General features: G+C 45.1%; 1 protein-coding gene and 1 long non-coding RNA gene across 2 annotated transcripts in view; both read right to left on the bottom strand.

The window, feature by feature from the left end:
• LOC109316925 (protein spinster homolog 2) overlaps positions 1-25,751 on the bottom strand; it is a gene marked incomplete at its 5' end in the record, with an annotated part of 169,584 nt that overhangs the window by 100,061 nt on the left and 43,772 nt on the right. The window contains one exon of the mRNA XM_019545296.1: positions 23,331-23,396. Coding sequence (XP_019400841.1) covers positions 23,331-23,396 — 66 coding nt within the window. The remainder of the gene's footprint in view (positions 1-23,330; positions 23,397-25,751) is intronic.
• Positions 3,927-15,918, bottom strand: LOC109317036. The gene is made up of 3 exons (XR_002102957.1): positions 15,908-15,918; positions 10,122-10,127; positions 3,927-4,106 (listed from the first exon to the last, which is right to left on the bottom strand). It is a non-coding gene; the product is annotated as an uncharacterized LOC109317036 (long non-coding RNA).

Below are 25,751 nucleotides of genomic sequence, written 5' to 3'. Positions count from 1 at the left end.
AGCACCAGGCAATTTTGGTAGAGCCTTCTCATAAGGACTTTCCTCCTAAACCACATTACTTAGAGGCCGATTAATTTTGTTACCAGGTTTCTATCCCTTCCCTAAACTCTTGCTTATTTAATGCCTACTTTTATAGCTACTATCCTTATAAACATCCAGTTTTAACTCCTGATAAGCTCTTGGCAACTACTGGCTCTGTAGGTGAAAAAGTATTCCCTGAGACCATTTTTACTTTTACCCCTTTCCCCATGTCACTGACTGTTCTCCTTGCTCCTGGGACGAGCACATCAAATTTCTTTAGACCATCAACCTGTTCTGTCCGCTTATCAGGACCTCTTTTCCCCCATGTTTTTACTGTTCACCTTTGAAACTGCTGTTGCTGCAGTGAAGGAAACAATTAGGGTAAGAGTGGGGGCAGGGCAGTGAGAGTACGATTACAGGATGGGTGAGCCCAACTGAACTAGACATGCTGGCCAGGAATGTCTCGAGCACAAACAAACTTGCTGTCTAGTTTCATTATGAGCCACCAATTCCTGTACAAGGCAGGGAAGAGGCTGTTTGTGCTGCCAGTTATCCCCTAACCTGAATGTATTCCAATTTATTTTATTTCCCCAGCTCTGATGGCCTTTAACCCCTTCCAGTTGCATAGCTACAGAAGCGGTTTGTCAGCATAAGATTCAACAGGTTGCACAGGCTAGGAAAATGTTGTGCAGTTAAACACGTTTGCAAAGTGCCATGGTCAGCCCAGGAGAGGTCTGAATACAGCACATGGCAAATTAAACACTTTGCCCAAAACATGGGCTGAACATCTGGAATCTCCAGGGGCAGTGTTGCTTGTCCCTTTGTGAGAAATATACTTAACCTGTCTATATAAACAGTCTTGTTGAGGATTTCTAAGCCATCTATTATCTTAGTATCTATGTCCAAATAAACAGGCTTCCTGTGCATCAACCAGTGGACTGTAACAGCCTCCTTACCTGATTAAGGAAGGTAAGCAGGTAAGTGAGATTTCAAAGCATCCTCAACTCCCACTGACTTCAATAGAAGACAAACTTCCTCAATAAACTTTTAATGATTAAGCCCCAAATTGTCAACCAAAACCATATAGAGTCACTGCCACAGAAGGTATTCCCAGTTAGATAGGTGGGGTCTGAACACAGGTCTAGGAGCCGTAGACTCCTATAAAGGATACTCCCTGTTGTATAACCACTTCCAGCATTAGGTATAATGTGTCCACCAATAGCGAACTGACATTCTCTGTCAAGGTATAGCGTCATGGGCTTCATCCATCTTCCTCTTCAAATGGCCTGAAATATTTCATCGGGTCTTTTACCCCATTAAGTGGAAACAAAGAAATGTTTGTCATTGCTTGTAATTTGCAATTATCCATCAAGTAGCAGGAGAACAAGGGAGCTGAACAAATGGCAGGCCACAAATAAATGCTTACGCTGACAAGCAGGCTTCATCCTACAATGAAGAGGGATCTCAAAGCTTGTAAGGGAGCTGCTGTCTGACAATTGTAAGTGGCTGGTGCTATTCCATTGAAATTATTCACTGATTACATTTCCCTGGCAGCAGTTAAGAGCCATTTGCCTCTTGCAATTGTAACAGCAGTTTAAACACAGCAAGATTTGTATGCTGGCTGCTTGGTCTTCTAGAGAGAGAAATTCATTTTGAGGACTTATTAAACACAGAGGCATCCCTGGGTTCAAATTAATTTGCAGTTGAAAACAGTCCATCACAATTAGAAAGGGGCCTCAACTAGACTGCTGTCTGTCTACTGTCGCTATCTGTCAGAGGCCCAACACCTTGGTATCAGAGTGCTATCACCAGGCATGGAAACACAGCACACCAAGCCTCAGTTTGGGACAAGTTCAGATCCAGCTCAAGGTCTAGATGTTCCAGTCACCACTGATTGCTATTCTTCCTATGATAAGTATCTTCTGCATTTAATAAATATATTCTTCCTTCGGTTAAGAGAGAACTATCAGTCCTGCCTCATCCATTTGCTTGGGGAAGATTCAATGAATACTACTGGAAGAAAATATGCCAGGGAAAACCCATGTCTATGGAGGGAAAGGTACGCAAAGGCAATGCGTGTTTGTGGACTACCGTTAACATTAGCGTTTAAGAAAAGGAAGGAAGGCATAGGATGGATCCAGAGATTGTCAGAACATTGAAGAGCCCATGACCTACGGGCCTTTGGTTTGTATCAGGCCTAAGTAGTGAATAAAACTATTTCCAATTCAATGGCCCCTTAATAGCCCATTGAAAACAGGCTTGCATTATATTCCACGGGGGGGTCAGGTGTTTTTGAGGTCCTAAGCTGCCACCAAAGCATCTTTGTTAATGGTCTCTGAATGCACCCAGGACTGAAGAGAAAAGATGTTAAACTTACCTGGGAAAACTGCCTGCTATTGCCACCAGCATGGGGACCATGGGGTCAAAAAGAGGGTTCTAGGTTCTTTGTCAATCCACAAAGAATATGTATTTTTATATGTGGTTATGTAAGTGAAAGCAAGAAAAACTGGGATGCTCTTAATAAGCGAAGGAAGCATTTTCTCAGCTTATTGTGTATTATCCAAGCCATTGTAAGGGTTTATTCCTTAGCAAGCTGGTAGGAATCGCTCACTAGGGAGCTTTTCATATGAACCTGGCATTTATTTGTAACATCTAGTATTATCGTCTCTACAGTCCTCCAAAATCTTTAGTGGGATCAAGGGCAGATTTAGCCAACTTGTTTCACAGGGAAACCTGCTCTCTCTCCCCCTCCTGCTCTTTTCAGAGGCCTTCTGTTACACAGCCAGCTCTTCCCCACCTATAGGTTTTACACAAATATACTGACACTGTGCCCTTATCAAGCACCTTCCATCCAAAGATGTCTCAAGGATCACATTTCCAGAATGGCTAACTGTTTTTAAACTTTGACCACGCTTCACAAACACTGGAACAAAAACAGCATCCGCACACCAAAAGTGGAAAGGGAGAACAATTTCCAGTGGGGAGCTCATGTAATATTCATGTACCAGGCTTTGGTTCTGGCCTGCAGAAAGGAGAGAAACCTGCGAGGAAAGCTGTCAGCGAGATCGTGAACATGAAGCTTAAACTCAGCAACCTGCATTAACATTTTCCTGGTATTTCCATCCATTTCTTACCTAAGTCTTCTTGTTGTTAGAAGAGCACCAGTTGCACCAAATTTCACATAGCATACACATTAACGGTGCAGATGGCTTAAACGGTGATTCTCAATGTTTTTAGATTTGGGGCACCCCTTGGGAAATGCCAGCTCTTAGCTTTCACTTCTTTCTTGGCGACATAAAAATACTCGAATAACTGCAGGGAACTCAGAAAGAGCGCATCAGGTCAGAATGTTTCTAACACTGTGGATACCTATTTGAAATCTCTGGGTTTATCTTGTGAATCATGTGCGAGGTGACCGGCACACCCGACAGCGCTATGTTGCGCAGCACACTGCAGCACCCTTAAAAGGATCTCAGAAGACCCGGTTTGAGAATCACTGCTCTAGAATCAACTTATGCAGCACAGAGTTTTAAAGCAGCACAACCTCCATCTGCCAACATTGCTGCGGCCACATAGTAATTGCCCCATACAACTTTGAAGTCTCTTACCCAACAATCACAGAATCATAGAAACTTAGGGTTGCAAGGGACATCAGGAGGTCATCTAGTCCAACCCTCTGCTTAAAGCAGGACCACTCGCAACTAGAGCATCCCAGCCGAAGCTTTGTCCAGCTGGGTGTTAAAAACCTACAGTGCATGGGATTGTTCAATCCTAAATGCAGGACTGTGCATGTGTCCTTATTGAATCTCATGAGATTTCTTTTGGTCCAATCCTCCAATTTATGGATGTCTCCCTGAATCCTAGCCCTACCCTTGAATCCTTGAATTGTGGATGTCTCCGAATCCTAGCCCAATCCTGCTACTCCTCCCTGCTTGATGTCATCTGAAAAGTTGCTGAGGGTGCACTCCATCCCATCTTCCAGGTCGCTGATGAGGATATTGAACAAAATTGGCCCCAGGACTGACCCTTGGGGCACTCTACTTGATATCACCTGACACCTAGACATCGAGCTATTGATTACTGCCCTTTGAGCCAGACAATGCTGCCAGTTTTCTATCTACCTTACAGTCCATTCCAAACTCCCTTCGTTTGCTTGCAAGAACGCCGTGGGAGACCATATCAAAGCCTTCCTAAACTCAAGGTACATCGCATCCACTGTTCTCCCCACATCCACAGTACCAGTCATCTCATCACAGAAGGCAATCAGACTGATCAGACATGACTTGCCCTTGTAGTTCCCAGGATCCTACAGACCAGTCTGCCTCACCTCAGTCCCTGGAAACATCATGGAGCAGATCCTCAAGAAATCCATTTCTAAGCACTTGCAGGTTAAGACAGTGATTAGGAACAGTCAGCATGTGTTCACCAAAGGCAACTTTCACACATAGTAAACACCACCTGAGGACCGACAGACTAGTATGGAACAGGTAACATGTCTTCCCCCCTCTCCTTGGATCATTTTAAGCCAAGAATCTCTGCAATTCTGAGCAGCTTTACGTTCCTATCCTTGGCCGGGCCCAGAACGGGCAGTGCCAGGACAAAGAGAGAGGCTACTCCTTTAAGATTTCCAGACCAGTCCAAAGACTCTAGTGGTTCAGCTCAACATCCAAAGCAAACAGTCTCTTGTGATTTGCATATTGACAAATCACTCTTGGTGACAGTGGTTACACAAGAATGCAAGGGTAGAGCCAAACTGCTCTAAGTAGACGTAGAGACGCTGGCCAGGGCTTCCTCTGTTGTGACATTCTTGCCAGGAAGGCAGAGTGCCGTGCCATGGAGTACAGGGCAAATTCACAGTCTGCTGGACTTAAAAACCAAACAGAACCACTTGCCGCCACCTCCTATTAACACACACTATAAAATGCAGTGGGTTGGCAAGGCCCAGATGAAGAGGTGGCCCTGGCCCACTGCTAGAAAACCACACTACCTTGGGGTGTGTCAGCCATTACAGATGCAGGGTCTGCCTCTGCAGCATTTCCTCGAGCACTAAAGATTTGCCACACACTGGGTCAAACCCTAGCTCAGGAAGAGAGAGGATTCGTATCACTGCTAGCGATCCCAGTCCTAAGTGCTGGTACAAACTATGGCCTGTAGCAATTCAACCTGTTGGCACTAAGGGTTTGCATGGTACAACTAGGTCTGTGGCTGAAATCCCCAGCATGGGCAAGGCCTAGGTGGGAATTCTGCCCTGGTGCTCAACAAGAATGGAGGGAAGAAAAGGTGTGCCCTTTAAGCTCTGAGAAACCCTGCTCAGTAAAGACCAGGATCCAGTGTTAAGCCTTCTGTATCCTCTCTTACTCCACCACAACGTGTGTGAGATAAGTCAGTCTAAGGGTAGTACCACTCCTCTGCTCCACCCTCTGTATAAACACTCACCTTTGTTTATTCCAAGGTACAAATGCTCAACTTGAGAAGCCCAGCCTTCTGGCAGCACCAGGATTATGGATGATTAATGTCTAACAAAGGCTGGAGTTTCTGGACAGTAACCTGCTACCATCCTTCAGGTGGAGACAAACAGAAGACTTTAACCTCCTACCACCCTTCAGACAGAGGCAGACAACAGTTAGGTGGCTTCTGGGCAGATGCACGACTAAGCCAAAGAAACTGCAGAGCTGCTTTCCAGTCCACATAAAGCAACATGTGCATTTTTAACCCTCTGGCACTGCTGCTGCAAATACCCACCTGGGAGATGTCACTGGTGGTAGCAGGTGACCAAAGGAAGGTACCAGGAAAACTAAACAGCCTTTCCAGATGAAATGGCAAGGCCTTCCCTTGTGGACCAGATCAACAAAGAAATTCTACCTGGAAGAGTGAATGAGGTGGTTTTATGTCTATATCTAACTACTAATATGACTCATCTCCACAACAACTACATTCCTCCACTCTGCCCAACTCAAATCTATTTTAAGGGCCTGATTTTTAAAGGGTCCTTAACCCAGTCACCAATTTGGAGCCTGTGGTTTACTATGGGAGAAATTTTGCAGGTGTCATTTATGCCATTTAGTATTTAACTACTTGATTTACAGCGAGTTAAATCTCTAAATGCCACACACGGCCTCTGTAAAATTGAATGTTGTTTTGGAGGGGGGGAGAAGGAGGGCCCTAAATGTTTAAGTTAAGAGCCCAGCTCCATTTGAATTAAATTCCTGTAACATCCTGTGCCTTTCAGAAATGGAGAGGAAATTCATTTTTCCTTTCCTGTGAAGTTGTCTTATAACTTCCCCAACTTCTTGACACCAGTGCTGTCACTGATAATGCCCATGTCACAGAGATGCCTCTATCTATTGGACTTTGTCAGTGACATCTCATGGTAAGGAACTGAGGGCAAGGGCAGCCAGACAGCTTTGTTATTACCATCTAGGCTCAACAAAGCCTCAGTGTGCCTAATAAAGAAGCATGAAGCTACACAACAACTTTGGATAAAACTGGACCATCAGCATCTCAGTGCAGAAAATACAGAAAGAGATGGTAATTAGAAATTAAAGGGGCAAAAGAGTATGAACTCTGAGTGTACATCATACATTCAACTGGTAAAAACAATCTGAAAGCTAAATAGGGACTCGACCTAGATGTTTTCACTTAATTAGAACTCCACTGAAGACAAAGTTCATGGGACTTTTACTCAAGGAGGCAGCTTAGGGCCTACACTGAAGTACTAGTTATACCAGACCCCCTATGGAGAGACATTCAAAAAGCCTGAGCCTGAACTGATTCAATCTTTGCAGATTATTCTAACCTGCCTAGGTTGAACTGGTTTGCAACTGAACAGACATTCCCTCTGGACTGAGGAAATGCAGGCACGTGCCTGCAGTGGCTCAGGCTAGAAGCTGGGGGGGGGGGGGTGTGCTACAGCAGCCCTCCATTCCCTTCCGCACTGCTGAGCTGACAAGGAGTGTGGCCAGGCCCCCACAGGATGCTCTGATTTGGGAAGGGTTTAAACCCCCGCCCTGCACAGTCCCAGGCTTTTCCCCACTTGCTGCTCAAGCGGTGGGAGTGTTGCCAGCCCCAGCCCCAGGCTAGCAACCTGAGACAAAGAGGGGGTGTGCAGTGCATGCATCTGTTGATGATACTGAGCTTCTCAAATCTCCCTTTCCCTGCTTCTTCATACTGTCTGCAAACTTGACAGGTGAAGGAGCCAGCAGGGAGCTGATAACACAGCGTTTAGCAGCCCTTCAAGAAAACGAAAGCCTCTGTCATTAGTTCAAATTCTTCTTAAACATGTTTTTCAAAGGAAAGAATGGAGGGACATTACCAGCTGACCTGTTGATTAGCTCCAAAAAGCCCAAGCAGACACTGTCCCATCTGCCTTGGTCCTGTCCCACACACACACACACACACACACACACACATTCCTACCTATCTCTCAGCATTAGCTAGCATCACACACACACACTCCTACCTATCTCTCAGCATTAGCTAGCATACCACATGCCCGGAATCCATGGGACTGGGGTCCATGTTGTGGGAGATAGGAGGGAGGGAGGGAGAGGGGGATCCCTACTTGAGAAGCAAATGGTGTCGGGGGAGAAGGGGCAGGGGGAAGTGAGGCAGACCCTGCTGTGCCTGCAGTCTGCCCCAGAGCTCCAGTCAGGGAGCAGAAGGGTAGAGCCAGCCCTGTTCTCTGGAACAAACAGCCCAGCCCAGGGTTGCAAAGCATCTGGGATGCTGGGGGAGTCTGGTTTAACTTAAACCAGAAAGGGGTCTGGGACAGACATTGCATAAACTTGTTTGACCCAAATCAGTTAAGTCTGATACTACATTCAACCAGGTTCATCTTAAACCAGTTTCAGCCATTTTATAACTGGTTTATGTGCACTGAACTTACGTTCTGTCACAGTTTTAAACCAATTTATGGTCACTTAATCTGGTTTGTGTGTAATGTCTGTCCCTAGCCCATATGTATTACAGGAGAGTGCAGAGATCCAGACTGCAATGGAAAGCACTGTACATACAGGTAAAGAAAGCCTGCTTCCAATGGCATCTGAACAGAACGAAAGCTGAAGGTAGAAGGGGTTGTGCCCTCCTCCAGGATCATTCAAACAGGATGTGAATGACAGAATTGGGAAAAGGATCTAGATCCGAGTGCCCTGCACAGTGCCCCAATCCATAACGCTTCCCCAGTGTCCTTCATTGGCTAACCTATTAGCATTTTCCTATAACGATGCACTTACATTACATTTAATCTCCAAGCAGAAAAACTGAACATTATTAATGCAACATCTGATTTGTCTAAGGCAACTGCTCACAGATAAAATCTGATTAATACTAGTCCTATCAATTCAAATTGTTAATCCACAACAGAACAAAGTATAGCTGTCACAACTCAATTCAAAATTCAGCTAAGACAAGGAAGCAGGAAAAGAAAGTACTGAAAAGGTACATACCAATACATGTTGAAACTGCAAGAAAAGAAGCCCTGAAACGAACAGTAAAGCAAAGATATGGGAAAAACATAACTAGAGCCTGTTAATTTTTAATTCACTATCTATATTTTGATGCAAAAATGGATGCGTGTCAAAACTGACATTTCTACAAAATGTCAATTTTCAGTTTAAATGTTCCAGATATTCGCTGGCAAACCCAGAGTTCAGATGCTGAAAATTAAGGAATTTTTAGATGGAAAACAACCATCTTCCTCACTATAGCAACTTAGAATGGAAACATTTCTGTTAAACCTTTCTTTCTCCACCCCCTTCCGCCAATAATTGTTTATATCTGACATGTGTTGGATGCTTAAAATGGAAAAAAAGAAAAAAAAGAAAAAACCTCATGTGTGTGTGATGAAAATGTGAAAACTTTGGCCAAAAGTTTTAACCAACATTTTTCATATTCACTCACGTTTTTCATAAGAACAATCATCAAGTCAGGATATGAGAGAACTGTGCTACAAAGGAGCAAGGCTATTACTGGAAATAATCTATTTGTGATCTAACCATAAAATTGTGTTTTTGGGTTGACTAAATGCATAGTAAAAAGACCCACAACTTTGGTTCTGAATTGCTTCATCCTGCTTTTATGATATTTCTCCACTTCAGTTAACACACCAAGGGAAATTGGTTGACCACCAGAGGAGCAGCAGATCCCTTGGAGTATTAGCTGTTATAATAACTTGACTGTATCTATTTGCTGCACTTGAGTAATTATACACCCTGCCACAACAACTCTGAGAAAAGTAACCCGGCAAGCGTCTCAGTGCTCATATCCAATGGGAGATTAATGGTAAATGCTCTCCAATTAAACCGGAAATACAATGGTTTTTTGCATCAATGTCAGATGCAATTTATATTATTCTTAATCTCACCTATTCAGTCAGTCTAGGATCTCTCTCGCACGCTCCCTCTCTCTCACTCACTAGCAAGTCTACATATGCCTGATACAGTTTTCTTTAGGCTCCTTTCTGAAACGAGCACAAAGCACAGAGTGCTGCAAGATGCATGGGACAGAGATTGATAAGGATGTGGCGTGTGCGCTGAAAGGGAAGGTTTCTCCAGAACCACCATGGCAGTCTCTTTTAGACAGTTCAGTGTAATTGATGCAAATTGGAAAGCAGTTCTTTAAATTAGCAGCACTGAAAGAGAGGGCTGCTGTGGCAAATGGTATACAATTCATTTTCAGAGGACCGAGGTACCTATGGTTACAAAAGGACACCTTTTTAAAGCCCATGTGTACATGCACAAGAACGGTTGCACAAAAGCACTGTTTCAACAGCACACAACACCTTTGGGCAAACGCCAATGCGTACCTTATCAAACTGTAACTGTAACTAGGCATGTTAGTCTAACAGACCTGTCACTCAAACTGGATCACGACCCAGACATGCCTATATCTATACTAGACATCCCCAAGTCAATAAATATCATAGTACTTTGAGTGACTAGAGGCCCATTGCATTGATAGCTCACAGGGATGCTTTCCACCTTGCTAGAGAGTCAGCATCTTTGATATCACCATGCTCCCTAGCACTATGCCAGGATGTTACATCCAGATGAATCAGAAGGAAGAACATCTATTGGATCCAAAGCCTCTTCCATCTCCAACACCTCCACCTGCACCGCGGTGGATTTGACTTAGAAATATCTCGCCAAGCACTGACCAGCCCGACCTGCTTATCAACCGCAGACGGTCACTCTGTAGAACAGAACTTGTGCTTTGAGAAAGCAACACAGCTCAGGTGAAAAAAAAAGCAGCGAACTTTTTTTTTTTTTAATTTGCAAAAAAATAAAATCTAAGAAGCTTTTTGGGATCCCCTGGGTGAAACACACTGTGTAAACAGAATGTGTTGTAAACACTACTCACATTCCTCTTCCTTGTAATTCATAAAATGCCCTGACACGAGCCCCAGAAAAGTCAAAGCAAAGACCCTCTCACCAGGCTGGCAACAGATCTCGAGTCAGTCCCAAAATGCACATGTGGCAGTGGCACCTACATGCACAGATCCAGACCAGTATAAAGGAGAGCGGATGGATAGTGGGTGTGGGCTCCACGAGACCATCTGATTTAGACTACAAGAAAAATTCCCTTGTGCCTCTGCTCATTACTCTTCAAAATTAACCGTAAGTGCCCAACAAAGCCTAAAGGTAAGGCCAGGCAGATTTGCTGTTCAGCTCAACCAGCTTTCTGGTGTCAAAGGAAAGGATGGGGTGAGGGGGAATAAACAAAGCACAAGACTTTGAGAACATGAGCCCACTCCTCGTTCCTCGAGCAGTCAGCAGCCACTAGCTGTTTAATGACTCCATCAGAACAGCTGTTCATATTATTAAAACGCTTAATTCTTTATTTGAAAAGGCCAAGTGGTTATGGGGCCTGGCGTTAACAAAGGCAGAGCTGGGTGAAATGCACTCTCTTCCGAACCAGCCACACACAGCATTCAAAGTCTACTGTGCTGTCAATGCCAGCTAGCGTCCTGCTGATTAAAAATAAGGTTGCTCTTGCATAAAACTACATGATAAAGATATTCCATTTTCCACTCTAAAAGATTTGGATGAAGTCCTGCGGTTTGTGGCGATATCTGGGACTAGATGGGCAAGATGTACTAAAGCAAATGTAACAACCGTTAGGGCTTTGAATGACGACAGCCCACATCTTGGATGTCTATAGGAAGATGCTCTCCTTGTGTTGCTGTGAACAATTACGTAAGTTAATTCAACACTGGTGCAAGGTGCTCAAGCCATAACCCCAGGGGACTGGGTCACACAGCACAGACACTGGCAGGGCCTGCCCTTGTCCAAAGGAGACCAGCAGCAAGGGTGCACAATGAAGGATGCGTTAATCACCACATTAGCAACATCTAATAAAATTCTTCTGCAGAAAAATCAGTCTGCACTATTCACATGCATGGGGAGGGTCAAGGCTAACGCTGGCGGGAGACTAAGGTTTGCCCTCACCTGCTGACCTGCTTGGTCCCCTCTAGGAATCTACACACTAACAACATGAAGCAAAAGCAGGGCTTGAAGGGTCTGCAGGGAATCTGTCAGACTGCCTTCTCAGCCAAGCCAAGGGTGCATGTTATAAAGGTGTATTTTGCAGCTGACCTTGGCTAGGCAAGGGGATCACAGCAGGACACTAACAACATTTTCCTTTAACCTGACCCAACAGCCTTCGGGGCCCAGTTCAGGAAAGCACCTAAAATGTACATGTGGGTTTAGTGGGATTTAGGTATAGGGTTAAGTGCCTTCTTGAATCAGAACCTCAGGTTGCAAGAACTTCTCAGTTAATACTTGACCTAACCTGGAACCAGTTGGTGAGCAAGTGGAAGCCCGTGTCCAAGGACCAATTTCATAAGCCATCTAGATACCCACCATGCTGCTAAACTGCCATTTATCTTCTCTACCTGGCTCTGTTGTCAGCAGGTTTTCAGAATTCTCTCTGGCCTGAATCGATCTGAGTATCATACAAGTCTTAAACCTCATTGCCAGGCTGAGCAAAGGAAACATTAAAGAACAGCAAAAGGGATTATTATTATTATTATGTATACATTAAAGAAAGGCAAAAGGAATTATTATTATTCTGTATACTCAAAACAGCCTGAATAGTGGTGTCATTTAGTGTCAGCTCATTTGGCAATGCAGACATTTAGGGTTTTGGAAATAATTCTGCACAACCAACCAGTTTATATTGTGCAGATTTAGATGCCGTCTGGTTTTTTTCTGAACACGTTTTCCTTTTCTTTTTTGAGGGGGAGTAGATTGGAAACAGAACCAAAGCAAATAATGGACCCATTTGTTACCTCATATGGTCCTATTTTGTGAATAAATGTCCTAAGGCATTATTAGCCTTATTCTGCAAAACTGGATCACTTTAAAAAAAATACAGAACTAAATATGAAAATGTTCTTCTTAATAACAAAGCAGAATGTTTAATTGAGGGTGGGTCTTTTCTGGAAATAACCAGTACAGAAATGCAAATCAGATTCAGCCTTTCCAGAATAAAAAAGGACCAAAGGAATTTGTGAGTCTAAGGCTGACAAGCATCAGCAGTGCCCCAGCCCTGACCTGCAAGGAGCTGTCTAGAGAAATGGAGCACTTGAATCTTCATGCCGTTAGGTCTCTGCAGAGCCTTCCAACAAAGGCACCTGCGTAATTGTAATCGGAAAATGGATTGAGATTCAGGGCAGCTTGCAAAGGCCCTTTAGCAGACTGAAAGTAACAACGTGGCTCTGAAGGTGACCCAAAGGGATGTGAACCTGTGACTTCAGCTCTGAGTTTCTGCATTCGCTCCTCTGTCCCCCAGCCAGCCCGCCTGTCAGCCCTTCATTACGTTAGGCTGATACCAGTTAGGGAGACACAAAAGAATATCTTCAACATCCTTGCACTTGCCAGCCTCAGAGAGCCTTTTAATTTTATTTCAGCACGTACTGTGCTCAGAATAACCAGCACACTTCGCATTCAAGTAACAGAATCGTATCAATTTAAGCCCGGTCCTGCTAGCCTTGCCCCCAAAGCATTCATCAAGGCATTTTATTTGAATGCACAGCCTTGCTTCTTAATCATTATTGCTTAAATTGGAGCTGTTCTATATAGCTATGTCTTAATTCCTGCAATCGTGTCATGATACAGAAAGGTGGGGAAGTTGAAATGAAGCAGTACAAAGACAAGTGGGACAACCAAAATGAGTTTACTGATTTTCCCCTTGTGCTGAAGCCATGACATTCAAAAGCCCTTGGCATGAAAGCAGTCCAAATCCAGCAGGGTGCTGGATGTCTTCAAATCCCACTGAAGTCACCTGGAGTTGTGGGTGTTCAGTCCCACTGGGGGTGGCAGGGTGGAGAGGAAGTCTAGTGCGAGATGACTTGCTCCCTTCCTTTCGTCTCTTTTGCTCTTGACCCAGTCCAACTGGCTTTTGGATATTAGGACTTCCTCTGAAGAGATGTCCGCAGCCCTACAAAATAACCTTTCTTTTTTTCCCCCACCCCATAGCTCTTTCCCCGATCATTTTTCTCCAGCAGACTGCAGTGCCTGCACGCTAGTGCTTTCTACTCTGTCACCGCTGAGATCAGACCATGCAGGCTGGAACAGGATGGCGTTCAATGGGAATGACCAACTCATTGTGTTGAATTTTTAACTGTTCAGACACTGGACTTGGTTCCACGCTTGGCTGTGTAACCGGCTGGTGGCGAGGCCTTGGGCAAGACATTTCTGTCCTGTCTCTTCTCTCAGTTTTTCCCAGGTAGGTTATGCTACCCCTCCCAAATAAAAAAAACTGCCACCTTCCTCTGATTTGTGTTCTGCTTAGGAGAAAATAGCAATAGCTGCAAGAGGAAAAAACTCCAGGGGCATGTGAAAAGAAGAATGAAAAACAAAGAGAGAGACTGAAGAAAGGAGGAAAAATTTAGCAAAGCGTGCATTGCACTAGTGAGAGCAGTGTTTGAACAGGTCAGAAGTTGGAGGCAGGTAGAAGCAAGCAACTGGGATTTTCAAACTGTGATCCTTCTTCATTTTTTAAATAAAAACAAGGAACCAAGAATCTGAAGCAGTTTTGTGACCCTCCTCTCAGCAGAGATGATTTATAAAGCCAACTTTTGCCAGCCTTACATACTCTTCCAGCCCCAGCTCCTTTGCAGCTCAACCCTACACAATTATCTTTTGCAGGACAGGGCTGGCAACAGCTGTACTGACTGATCACAATTGCCTGGTGTAACCCAACTATGGGCTTCTTCTGCACACACAGATATCAGTCAGCCCTGTCCTCCCTCTGTCTAGCAACCGGTGAGAAACTAAATGGATCCACAGGCCAAAACCACACAAAGCAACACTCACACACAAGGATCCAGGAAAATTCAGTAACAATTATTTAAATAGCATCTTACAGGCAGCCTTCTAAAAATGTAAGAAGCCCAAGGCTCAGTTTTAGCACCATCAAGAAATAATTGAAGCTTGGGAGTCATCATAGGTATGTGCCTTGATGTCTTGAAAAATACTACTAAGCAAGCAGCAATTGTGACCCATCTGTCAGCGTGTCCTTTGCTGTCACTGGATCCTCGTTAATAGAGATGACTGCGTTTTGCTCAGTTCCATTATGGCTGAGGCATTAGAGTTCAGGTAATTTTGCCACATAAAGAATTACAGGGTTCCTGTGAACAGCTTGTTACATCTCTGGTTTGCATAGCAACTCCTACCTAGAAGCACAAAGAAACAAAATACAACTCAAATTTTCTTTCTGCACAGCTCCCAATCCCACACTTTTTCAGAAACATTTGGGCTACAGAGGTTGGTAGATTTTGTGCATTTAGGTGGAGCAACGGCGAGATGGACGGAGTGGCCAGATCCAGGCGCGCTGCAGAGTCCCATGCTGAGGCTGCCATTCCCCAGCTGGCTGGGCTGCTCCCCTGTCTCTGCACTGTGGAGCCCTTCGCTGAGGCATGTGGAAACATGGAAGCAGCCAACCCAAGGCTGCCTACTCCCCCATCTCAAGGTACACTGGGCCCCAGCCAGGTGGGGAGTGCCTGGCGGCGGTTCAGGGTGCCTTGGTGTGGGGGCTTCGCAGTGCACGGAGATGGAAGAGCTGGCAGCCCTGGGACCATTTACTGTCTTCCTCCATGAGCTGCTCCTGGACGGGCTGGGGCACAGGGTGCCTCAGCACAGGGGATGCCTGCCAGTTAGCCCCCTGAGGGATCCTGTGCCCCAGCCAGTCCTCCCACAGCACATAGCGCAGTGGGACAACGTGCCCTGCTGCAAAGCACACAGGCAGGGACGTGCACTGCAGCACAAAGAAGAGGCACAAGTTTGTACTACTACTATCTGTGCTGCTGTAAATGTAAGCCCCTTCCCATGTGAACGTGGCCTGTGTGTGCAGGACTAAGAGGCTATGAACTCAGATTTCAAGAGTTCCTTTTTTCTTCCATTATTTGGGTGTGCAACACTATCTTTCCCAAAATAACTTTCTATAGCATTATGGTTAGAAGGGTTTCCACTGCCGTAAAATTAGCTTAAAGACTTGATGACTGATGAAATCAGCTTAAAGACTTGATGGCTATCAACAAATCCCTCATTCTCTCTTGTTAAAGTTTGAAGTCAGTGTCATGCACATTAAGTGCAAGATCAACATCCTGATAACCAAAATCCACTTTTTCATGGGTAGGTACGGGCTCAATGCTGCAAACTTTACTGTGATAGGAAGGGCCATCTTGGGGGCACGAGTGTACTTCAGTCTCAATGGCCCTGGATAGCATCTGCAGGCTAAATTAAAAGGTGAAGACATGAAAGTGCCATTCTTGGCTCTGCCACAGGTTTCCTGTGAAACCTTGGCCAAGTTCCTTAAATTCACTGCATCAGTTTCTGACTTGTAAAATGTGGATGCCAATATAGATTATTTCAGGGCTCTGACTCACTCCTGGTGATCTGTGGCTTACTGAATGAGCTGTCTAGTTAGTATCCATGCCACTATTTACAGGGAAAGTCACTTCTCTAGTTAAGTCACAATGGCAGAATCAGGCCTTCAGTATGTTGTGAAATCACTGGATCAGAGGTGCTATAGAAGTGCAAAGTTATCACAGATGATATGAAATGGCCAAAACTTTCAGTTCAGTGCCCCTAGGAGAAAGAACACATGGGAACACCTTCCAGACCAGGAAATGACCACAGAGAGGGTGCTGCATTTCTTCACCAAAGGGGCATGTTGTTGCTGACAGAAACTACTGCATTCCTATTAGCAATATTCCAAACAATAAAAGGGCCTTTAGGTGGCCTGCCTCTTCACTATAGAAATAAATAATAATAATCCTTCACATAGCAAGGGGGATTAAGATCAAATATTTGCTTTAGAGGATGAGGTTTTTCCATCAGAGTATTTTATTGGAAGCACTCATTGTCTACATGGAGGATCTGTTCCTAGGGGCGCAATAAATAAAAATAACTGCTACAAAACAGGGCTGGACTGAGATCCAATGTCATTTTGGGCATCACTGATTGATGCTCCTACTCATCAGCGGTATTTGTAAAGTTCCAGCCTTCTGTTCTTGACACGTGTTGCATGCATCAGCTTAGCTGAACTCTGCCTTTCCAAAAGGAGAGCAGCTGGTGGAGAATTAACAAGATGGGGTTGGCAGACAATTTGCTGGTGTACCCATGAAGCCAAACTCTCATTCCTAGTCTGCAAAGTTTAATTGAGGGCCCTATCCTGCAAGATGCAGTAATTCCCACAGAGATCTTGTCTAGTGCCTTGCAAAATATGACCCAGACACCTAGTAAAAAATGTATGAATAAGGAAGGGGACAAGCTGAAGAATGAGAGAACAAGAGAGCAAGAATGAGAGAGTGTCAGAGAGCTTTTGATGGATCTGAATGAGCTCAAGTCAGCAGGGCCTGATGAACCTCCCAGGGTACTAAAGGAACTGGCAGAGGAGATCTCAGAGCCCCTGGCAATAATATATAAAGTCTTGGGAGATGGAAGAGGTACTAGCTGTAAATGTTTTATTTCATTTTGTATAACTGCCGCGTGGCATTTTTGACATTTATGTAACTTTGTAGTCTTATCTTTTGAGTCAACCCAAAAGAAAATGTTTGTTTAGTAATAGCTATAACCGAAATCCTATCGCGAATCTTGTATCGCGAGTACTTAAAGGAGGCGGAGCAATATATTCGCCCCACCCCAACCGCTCCAAAACACTCCTGGGAGGAGCGCGGAAAAAAAGAGCCACCCCCGTACTCAGAGCCCAACCCCCCCAGCTCTCGTCACTGCCCCGCCGCCAGCAATTTATCCATCATTGCCACCAGTGAACTCGCCACCAAGTGCTTTGCCTGTTACCACCCACAAAGTCACAACGGACAACAAAGAAGAAAAGACAGTTGTCATCTTCCGGTCACAAGACCGCGGCAAACTCCGAGAGCTCTACTTAGACACCAGAATACAAGCAGGTGAAACACCCGTAACGTGGCTAGGCCGTCTGGTCCTAGAACACGGCACAGAAACCCTTGATAAAGCGGAGGCGCACTACCTAATGCGACAGTCAACATGGAGCGGAGGGACATGCGTCGATACAAGCCTACTCGATGACACAGATGAGCTACCACTGCTAACTCCTGCTGCCCTAGCTGCAGGAGGTATCCTGCGTTGTACCTACAGAGGACACGAAGGAGACCTCAACAACCTTCAAAGGCCACGGGCCCTGCAACTAGTCTTTGCAATAGTCGGATGCTCGTTTCTACAATGGAATCCAAAAAAAAATCCCATAGACGGAGTTAAGCTTGAAAAAAGAGATGAAAGCTGGCCCCAAAAGCACTTGCTGGACCCCGGGTGAGTTCCCGTCACCACCGAAGGAGTAGAGGAGGCGTATCAAGTCTACGGGACCGTCTACGGACAGGCAGTACGTCTCATCATGCTCGCCTCCGTCGGGCAACCCTGTAGCAGCATCTTACACCTACAACAACAATTCTCACCTGAAGTCCCCGAATGCGAAGCATTCCCAGCTACCACCGCTACCACTGACGGCAGTTCCCAAGGTATGGCAACCCAAGGACAGTGGCAACCACAACAAACACAAGGGCAATGGGAGTCGCAAAGAAAAGAAAAGAACGAAGGGCCACCCATTCGGACACCTCTAGAACGAGCAAGATTTGGATTTTTATTGGGACGATCTGGACTCGACAAGGCTACCCTACAAAAACTTTCAGAAGAAGAACAATTAACCCTTGCTATCAAATTCGGATGGGACCCTAACCGCCAACCGAAGCCAAAAAATGAGTAGCAGCCACCGAGGCAATAAACCTCGGTGGCAACCTTCAGCAATTCCGAGACCCATGTTCCTACATCACTCTACCCATCAGAGACCCATCTCCGCTCACCAAAAGCAAAAGAAATCAAGTTCCTACTAGACACAGGTGCACAAATTTCTGTCATTCGACCGTCCACACTTTTACTAGCATCTGCACTACTCCAGGCCATGAGCCTCTGGCAAGAGCCAAACGAAATGCAATCCGACGGAGGACCACCCTTTATATCAAAAGCCTTAGTAACCTTCTGAAGTACCTACAACATCATCTGGCACACCCACATCCCATATCAACCACAGTCAAATGGCGTTGTTGAGCGTTCCATAGGAATCCTCAAGGTAAAGATTGGATCCGCCCCGATTCTTCATTAATTTGGAATCCTCATACTGTTTCTCCCCCTTGGTTTATATCCTTTACATCTTCACGTACCACCCTTCTCCCAACTAATTGGAATATTTCCCACGCACTCAGCTTAAGCGCTCCAGGCAGCCATGGTAACAATTCGTTTTTTGCTTTTTATCAACCAATATTACATGCTGTTTTAGCTCATTGTGACAGCCATAGACTTCCACAACCCATCCCGTACGCAACCGGACCCCCCATTTGGTCACAACACAATTTCCCAAGAAATCCCCCTTGTCAGCAAAACATGCCAGCTTCCCTTGGCCTAGCCTGGGCATGTTCCAATGGTCACTTATTCACCGTTTTGCCTGCCTCCCTTACTAATACCCATTGTTTTCTCGCCTCTATTCTTTTTTGTCCTCCCCTCATGGCCAACACGGCCTCCCCCTCCAGTCCCTTATTAGCTCATATATCTAAGCGCACAACCACATATAGCCCAGTCTGGAGCCAGCTAACCAACAATGAAAGAGTCGTCCAAACACTCAGTTGGGCTGCCAAAGGCCTATTTATCTGGGGAGTCGGCATTACAAAAGCCCGCATTGCACTAGCCCAATTAGCCGAGGAAGTAGAGTTATTAGCGAACCGTACAGCCGACAGCCTTTTTCTCTTTAACCAGCAGTTACAGGCCACTTCCCAAATGACTATACAAAATCGTCTTGCGTTAGACACCTTATTACTCCAACATGGTGGCCTATGCCAATACCTTAACCTATCTAATGACCTATGTTGTATTGCGATCCCTAATGTTTCCATCCCACTCAATCAACAAGTCGCTAGCATTCGCAAAATAGCTACCCGTGTTAACAGCATCGCTGGCATTGGCAACAACTTACTTTCTCAAGTTTTTAATGCATTAGGATTTAATATTTCATCTTGGCTATCTAACCTACTTTCGACACTCCTCATGTTATTTATACCTATTATAATATTTCTATGCATTTGTTCCTGTGTTGCAAAATGTATCCAAAATCGTATAAACTCTGTAAGTGCCTTTGTCTATACCAAACTTCCCAATAGGCCCAATGAAGAAAAGAATATACTCACTATTAACCCATTTACAAACGAAACCACTGCATACATGTTCTACTGCCCCACGGCACAAGGTCATGTAAATGTTTTACTTCATTTTGTATAACTGCCGCGTGGCATTTTTCACATTTATGTAACTTTGTAGTCTTATCTTTTGAGTCAACCCAAAAGAAAATGTTTGTTTAGTAATAGCTATAACTGAAATCCTTACCATACCGCCTCGCTTATACTTGAGCTGCAACTTCGCTCCAGCCAGTCTCCCCTCTTATTCGTAAGAGGGTGAGGCCAGGTAAGTTGAATAAACCCTTTTACTATAAACTTTGAAAGCGTATAGCATTTCGCCTACTTGTGCCAGTAAGGCGAACCTCGATGGCGGTCGACGAGCCACCTCTTATCCCGCCCCACAAGCCGCATACTTGCTCGCTCCGTAAAGTCCGCGGCTCACCAAGCGGTGTCGGAGTCTCTAATCCAGCATTTCGCCACACTAACAGCCTGGAAAAGGGCCAGTATAATGCCCCTACCCTCAAACAAACAAACTGTGACAAAGTAACTACTTGGGTAGATCAAGGGAATTCTGTGGATGTAGTGTATCTGGACTTCAGCAAGGTTTTTGACAGGTTTCCACATGAACTTCTCACAAACAGGTTAGAGAAATATGGGCTAGACAAAACTACTATAAAGTGAAGAGACTACTGGCTCAGTAGCCACAACTAAAGGGTTATAAATGGATCCATGTCAGAACGGCAGGAGGTTTCGAGCAGAATCCCGCAGGGGTCTGTTCTCTGTCTAGTGCTGTTCAAGGTGTTTATTAATGATTTGGATCCTGGAATTTAGTGCTTCTTGAACAAGTTTGCAGATGACACAAAACTGGGAAAGACTGTGAACATGTTAGAGGACATGAGCAAAATTCAGAGGGATCTTGACAGGTTAGAAACCTGGGCTGGAGCTAACAGAATGAAGTTCAGTGTTGACAAGTGCAAGGTGCTGAACCTCAGGAAGAATCATCAGAAATACAAATACAAAATAGGCGATACCTGGCTGGATAGCAGCACCATGGAGAAGGATCTGGGAGCCTTGTTGATAGATCACAGGTTCAATACGAATCTGCAATGTGAAAGAGCTGCACAAAAGGCAAATGCAGATTTGCAGTGCATTAATAGAGACATTAGGTGCAAGACACAGGAAATGATAGTGCCTCGCTACTTGGCACTGGTTAGGCCTCATCTAGGATACGGTGTGACGTTCCAGGCCCTGTATTTTAAAAAGGATATGGAGAAGCTAGACAGGGTCTAGAGGTGGGCAACAAAAATGATAAAGGGGTTGGAAGGCAAGTCATACAAGGAGACACACTGAAGGAAATAGGCATGTTTGGCTTGCAGAAATGGTGCTTAAGAGGGGACATGATAGCAGTCTTCGAATACCTGACAGGCTGCCATAAAAAAAAAAAAAAAAAAAAGAGGGAAAAAATCTTTTTCTCTTGCTGCAGAGAGTAGGACACAGACCAAAAGCTTGAAGTTGCAATGAAAAAGGTTTAGATTTGGTATCAGGAAACACTTCTTCACTGTTAAAACACTGTGGAATAGACTACCGTAGGGAAGTTGTAGACTGTCATTGGAGGTGTCCAAGAAGAGGTTGGACAGGCATTGGTCAGGGATGATCTAGGCACAGGGGTACTTATGTTCTGGTATGGGTATTTCCTGTGCTTCTGGGCTTCGCTGGTTGCCACATGGGACCGGGAGGGAATTTTTTCCACTCCTGCTGCTACGTGTCAGAGTTTTTTTAAGCCTTGCTCAGAAGCACTGGGTGTTGGCTGAAGCCAAGAATGAGAATTTTGACTGGAGCACACCAATGCTTCTGCCGGCTCTTAAAACTGTAGGTTCCCAACTAGAGGATCTCGTCCCTCTGCTCAGAGTCTGACCAGTCACCATAGATGGGGTCAGGAAGGAACTTAACCCCATGGTCAGATCAGTACAGGCTGTGGGAATTTTTGCTTTCCTCTGTAGCAGTGGCGTGGCCCTCTTCCTGGGATCTTCTTAGCATATTTTAACCACCTTTGCAACAGCATAACATTGGCTGCCATGTTCCTCCTGCCCCCCTGTGGCAGATTAGGGTGCCTTGTGGTTATTTCAGGGTTCATTGTGTCACTCTGCTAAGCAGTTAGACAGTGGATGTGTATAGGATGGTCTGGATAGGGAAGATCCTGCCTCAAATGGGGAGCTGGACTAGATGACCTGTGGAGAGCCTTTCCAGCCATACTTCTCTACGACTCTAATTCATTGGAGCAAACCAAGGTGTAAGTGCAGCAAGCACCCCTGGCAAAATGTGGTAAGAAACATGACTAGACCATCACTCCCAACATTGTCAATGCAACTGCACCAGAGATGGGATTTTTTTGTTAAGAGCCACAATATTATTGATTTGATTTGGATTGTAATTGTGCCTAAGAGCTCTAGTTATGGGTCAGGACCTCACTGAGCTAGAAGCTACACACAGCACCGCAAAAAGCTTACCAGTTAAAATCCTTTATCAGATAAGAAGCAGCATTCCTGAGTCTCATTTACTGAGATGCATGTATATTCCTTGTTAGTGCCACCAGAAAACCAATGCAAGACAACAGAAACACCAAACTTCCAGGCCTCTGACACCTTGACAGTCACCTTTGCAAGAGGGCTCTTTTTCCCCTTAAAGACTGCATTTGCACCCTGACTGGCTTACCTCCTCTCTGTAAACATCAACTAGTTCGTTATCATTGTCATCCTGGGGCTATCAATCAGAGTCTTCAAATTCCATTTGATTAAGGCATCAACCAAAGCCACATCACACCAGAGGCCAAAATACCTGGTTTGTCCTGGACTAAGTAGAAAAGTCTACAGCTTGTAGCACAAGGAAATGCCCTGAGATCTAACAACCCTTCTTCTGTAAAACGCAAGGCCAGAAGTATCTGATGCAAATGGCCCAAATTCAAAGGCTTTGTTTTCACCAACTAAACCAACAGGATAATGAGCTAAACATATGAGGAATGGCTATTAGCTCCTTCCTGCAACGTTCACGCTTATTAATTTATTCCAATAGTGGCATTGATTGTTTATACTGTATTACTTTGTGCTGCCTGCGTTTAAGAGGGCAGACATGCAGTATGACTTTTATATATCAGAGGAGTCATACTATATACACAGTGCAAGCTTTCAGCTGAACTAGATCCACTGCTGAGCTGCTATGCCCAACCTAAGACTCGGGAAGGTGGCTGTCTTTCACTGTGGCTTGGGACTTCTCTTCCCTTAATTCAGTTCCCATAAGCTAAGAGAACAGATTTGTTCACTCACATTGCCTGTTGCACCCAAAACATCCTTATCCCATGCACTGGCAAAATGTGGCTGCAGCTGGTGTCATCCTCCAGGCCATCAAACTCGAGTTTATTTGGATGCAGCAAACTAAGCCACTGCTAAGTGGAGGCCAAGTGCACAGCTACTCAGTCAGGAATTATTTGCCAGCCCATTATATTTTAACAAAGCAAACACGTGCATAGAAGGGCAGCCTGACCTTTGTTCAAAAAACCTACAAGATACCCCCTAAGGGAAAAAAACCCAGACAGACAGGAAACACAGACTCTTACCTGTTTGTAGCAAGCCAGCTCCACTGTCTTTGACTCCAAAATGCTGCTGGATGTCTAGCAGTACACCTGCCAGGAAAATAGAGAAGAAACTCAGCGTCTCCAGCCTTAGAGGAGATTGCAACATAGACAGGTGGCAGCCCTGAAAAAGCCTGCAGAATCTCACATTGTGCAACAGCATTTGTAGCTTATGCCCCGACTTCTTTCCAGTACATGCTTGTCACTGCTGGACTGATCGAGGGTAACTGAATTACCAGCAGAGTCAGCAGGTTAACAGTGTTGTGCAAAACATTTACAGCCAGACAACCCCTTGCTCCATTTCTTACTTGTGATTTGCATGACAATATCAACAGGAGGCTTGAATACAGATCGGATTCCAGCCCCGCTAGGTGATGGGCAGACACATGACAAAAGACTGTTTCCGCCCTCAAGAACCTTCTGTTAAAATAGGCAAGAGACAGGGACCGGAGAAGAAACTTTTAGAGAGAAGGTTATGCAGTAGGTCAGTAGTTGAGTCAGTAACAAAACTGAGGTCTCCCGATTACCAACCCAGAGCTCCGTCTACTACCAATCTGCACTGGTTTCCAAGCTCTGATCAGGGTCTTCAAGTGGTTCATGTCCATTTGCAAGCATTTCAGGTGGGCTTGGCACTGGCTCTGAGGATCTCTCTGATAAGGGGCAATGCAATCTCATGTATGGGACTGAGAATCAGAAGCCCCCTTCTGACAATGACTTGGAGAAACCCCCTTTCCTGTACCTCAGTTTCCCCATTTATCCATCTTCAGTCCATCCTTGTTTCTGGTGCATTTGGGGAAAGAAATTAAACTACAGGTTTAGCTAAAGACAGTGGCATGTGAGTAGATGCTATTTTAAAACCGCAATATTCAAAATACATAAACTCATGCAACGCCCCAACAACAAGAATCAATGTAGACCCATATGTTTTGTAACATCTACTTCATCTAGATTTTTCTACTATACCCAACACAAAGGCCCTATAAATTTACAGAAATGCGCATGGGAATGAAGTAGCATAAAGCAACAAGTTCAGCCATATCATTGCTCCAACATGGCCTGAGGTACAGCACCACATCCTTGATAGTTTGGCATAATAGGCAAATATTTCCCCAGCTTTACAGGCTCCAGTTGGGTTAGACAAGAGTTAACACAGCTGGACATTTGCCTACACCGTAAGGAAATTTACTTCAGCTTCTTTGGCTTGATGACGCAACACATTCACTTGCTCCCTCATTCCTACTCCCCGGTTTTGGTGAGACAGACTATTGTGCTGTTTCCCATCTTGCAGTTCTAGTTATTTTGACTTCCCCCTCCCAAAACCAAGAAATCCAGCATTGTGCCTTTCAGAGAGAAACAGAAAGAAAGACCAATCTTTCCCAACTGCATTGAGCAGCTGCTTTTATAGCCATAAAATGTTCAGCTCCAGCTAAAATTTAGTCCAAGTGTAACCCCTCCCTTGCGTTAAGCAGAGGTGCGAGGCTGCTCCAGACCCAGGGATCTGGGTTGAATTACAGCCCCCAGGCTGCTTTGAGGGCTAGCAGGAGGGAAAGTGGAAAAGAGGAGCTGCAACAGTGGGGGACATTTTGCCTGGAGCCAGTGTGCTTCCAGCTTCCCTCCCTGATATGCTCGCAGAACCACTGAAAGACGCCCCGGCAAGATCGTAGGGGAGCCAGGTCTGAGTGCAGCTGGGAGAAGGTTCATTGACATCTTCCCCACAGAGGAGACCCCAGCAGGGAGAGGAACTGACTGTTGCTACAGAATTGTACTTAAATAGCCGCAGAAGGTAACAAAGTCAGTGTGATTGTGAAGTAGTGAAAGTCCTTGCGCCACCTGGGGTGCTGAAGCTGTGCACAAGGTGAAGCTTCTCACCCCAAAGGGTCCTTGCAAGACTGCTGGAGTTGGGGTAATTTTGTCCTCAGGTTTCCATGCAGGTTTTAGTGGGTTATATATATATTACAGATTGCGTTCTAATGCCTCTGGGTGTAACTAAACCCTCTTGTTAAACTGAGGTATTTCTGGGGGCACCGATTCATTACAGACACATACTTGCCCCCTCCTCTGCAAGAGGGTTTTATTTTTAACCCCCAGAATGATTCTGCTCATCCTTAGGAGTCAGAAGAAACAACTCTCAGAGCTACTTTAATCTCACTGCCCATAAAGCATCTTAGCTTTTGGAATAGTACTGACCAACACCGCACAGAAACACATGGGAACAAGTATTTCCAGAGGGCATCTGGGGCAATGCCAGGAAAACAAGCAAGACTCAAGGAAAACGGGGACATTTCATAGATTTCATAGACATTAGGGCTGGAAGGGACCTCGGAAGATCCTCGAGTCCAGCCCCCTGCCCAAAGGGCAGGAAGTCAGCTGGGGTCATAGGATCCCAGCAAGATAAGCATCCAATTT

The sequence above is a fragment of the Crocodylus porosus genome, unplaced genomic scaffold (assembly GCF_001723895.1).
Source record: "Crocodylus porosus isolate Cpor-Errol unplaced genomic scaffold, CroPor_comp1, whole genome shotgun sequence".
NCBI lineage: Eukaryota > Metazoa > Chordata > Crocodylia > Crocodylidae > Crocodylus > Crocodylus porosus.
This window is presented reverse-complemented; position numbering and strand designations above follow the sequence as displayed.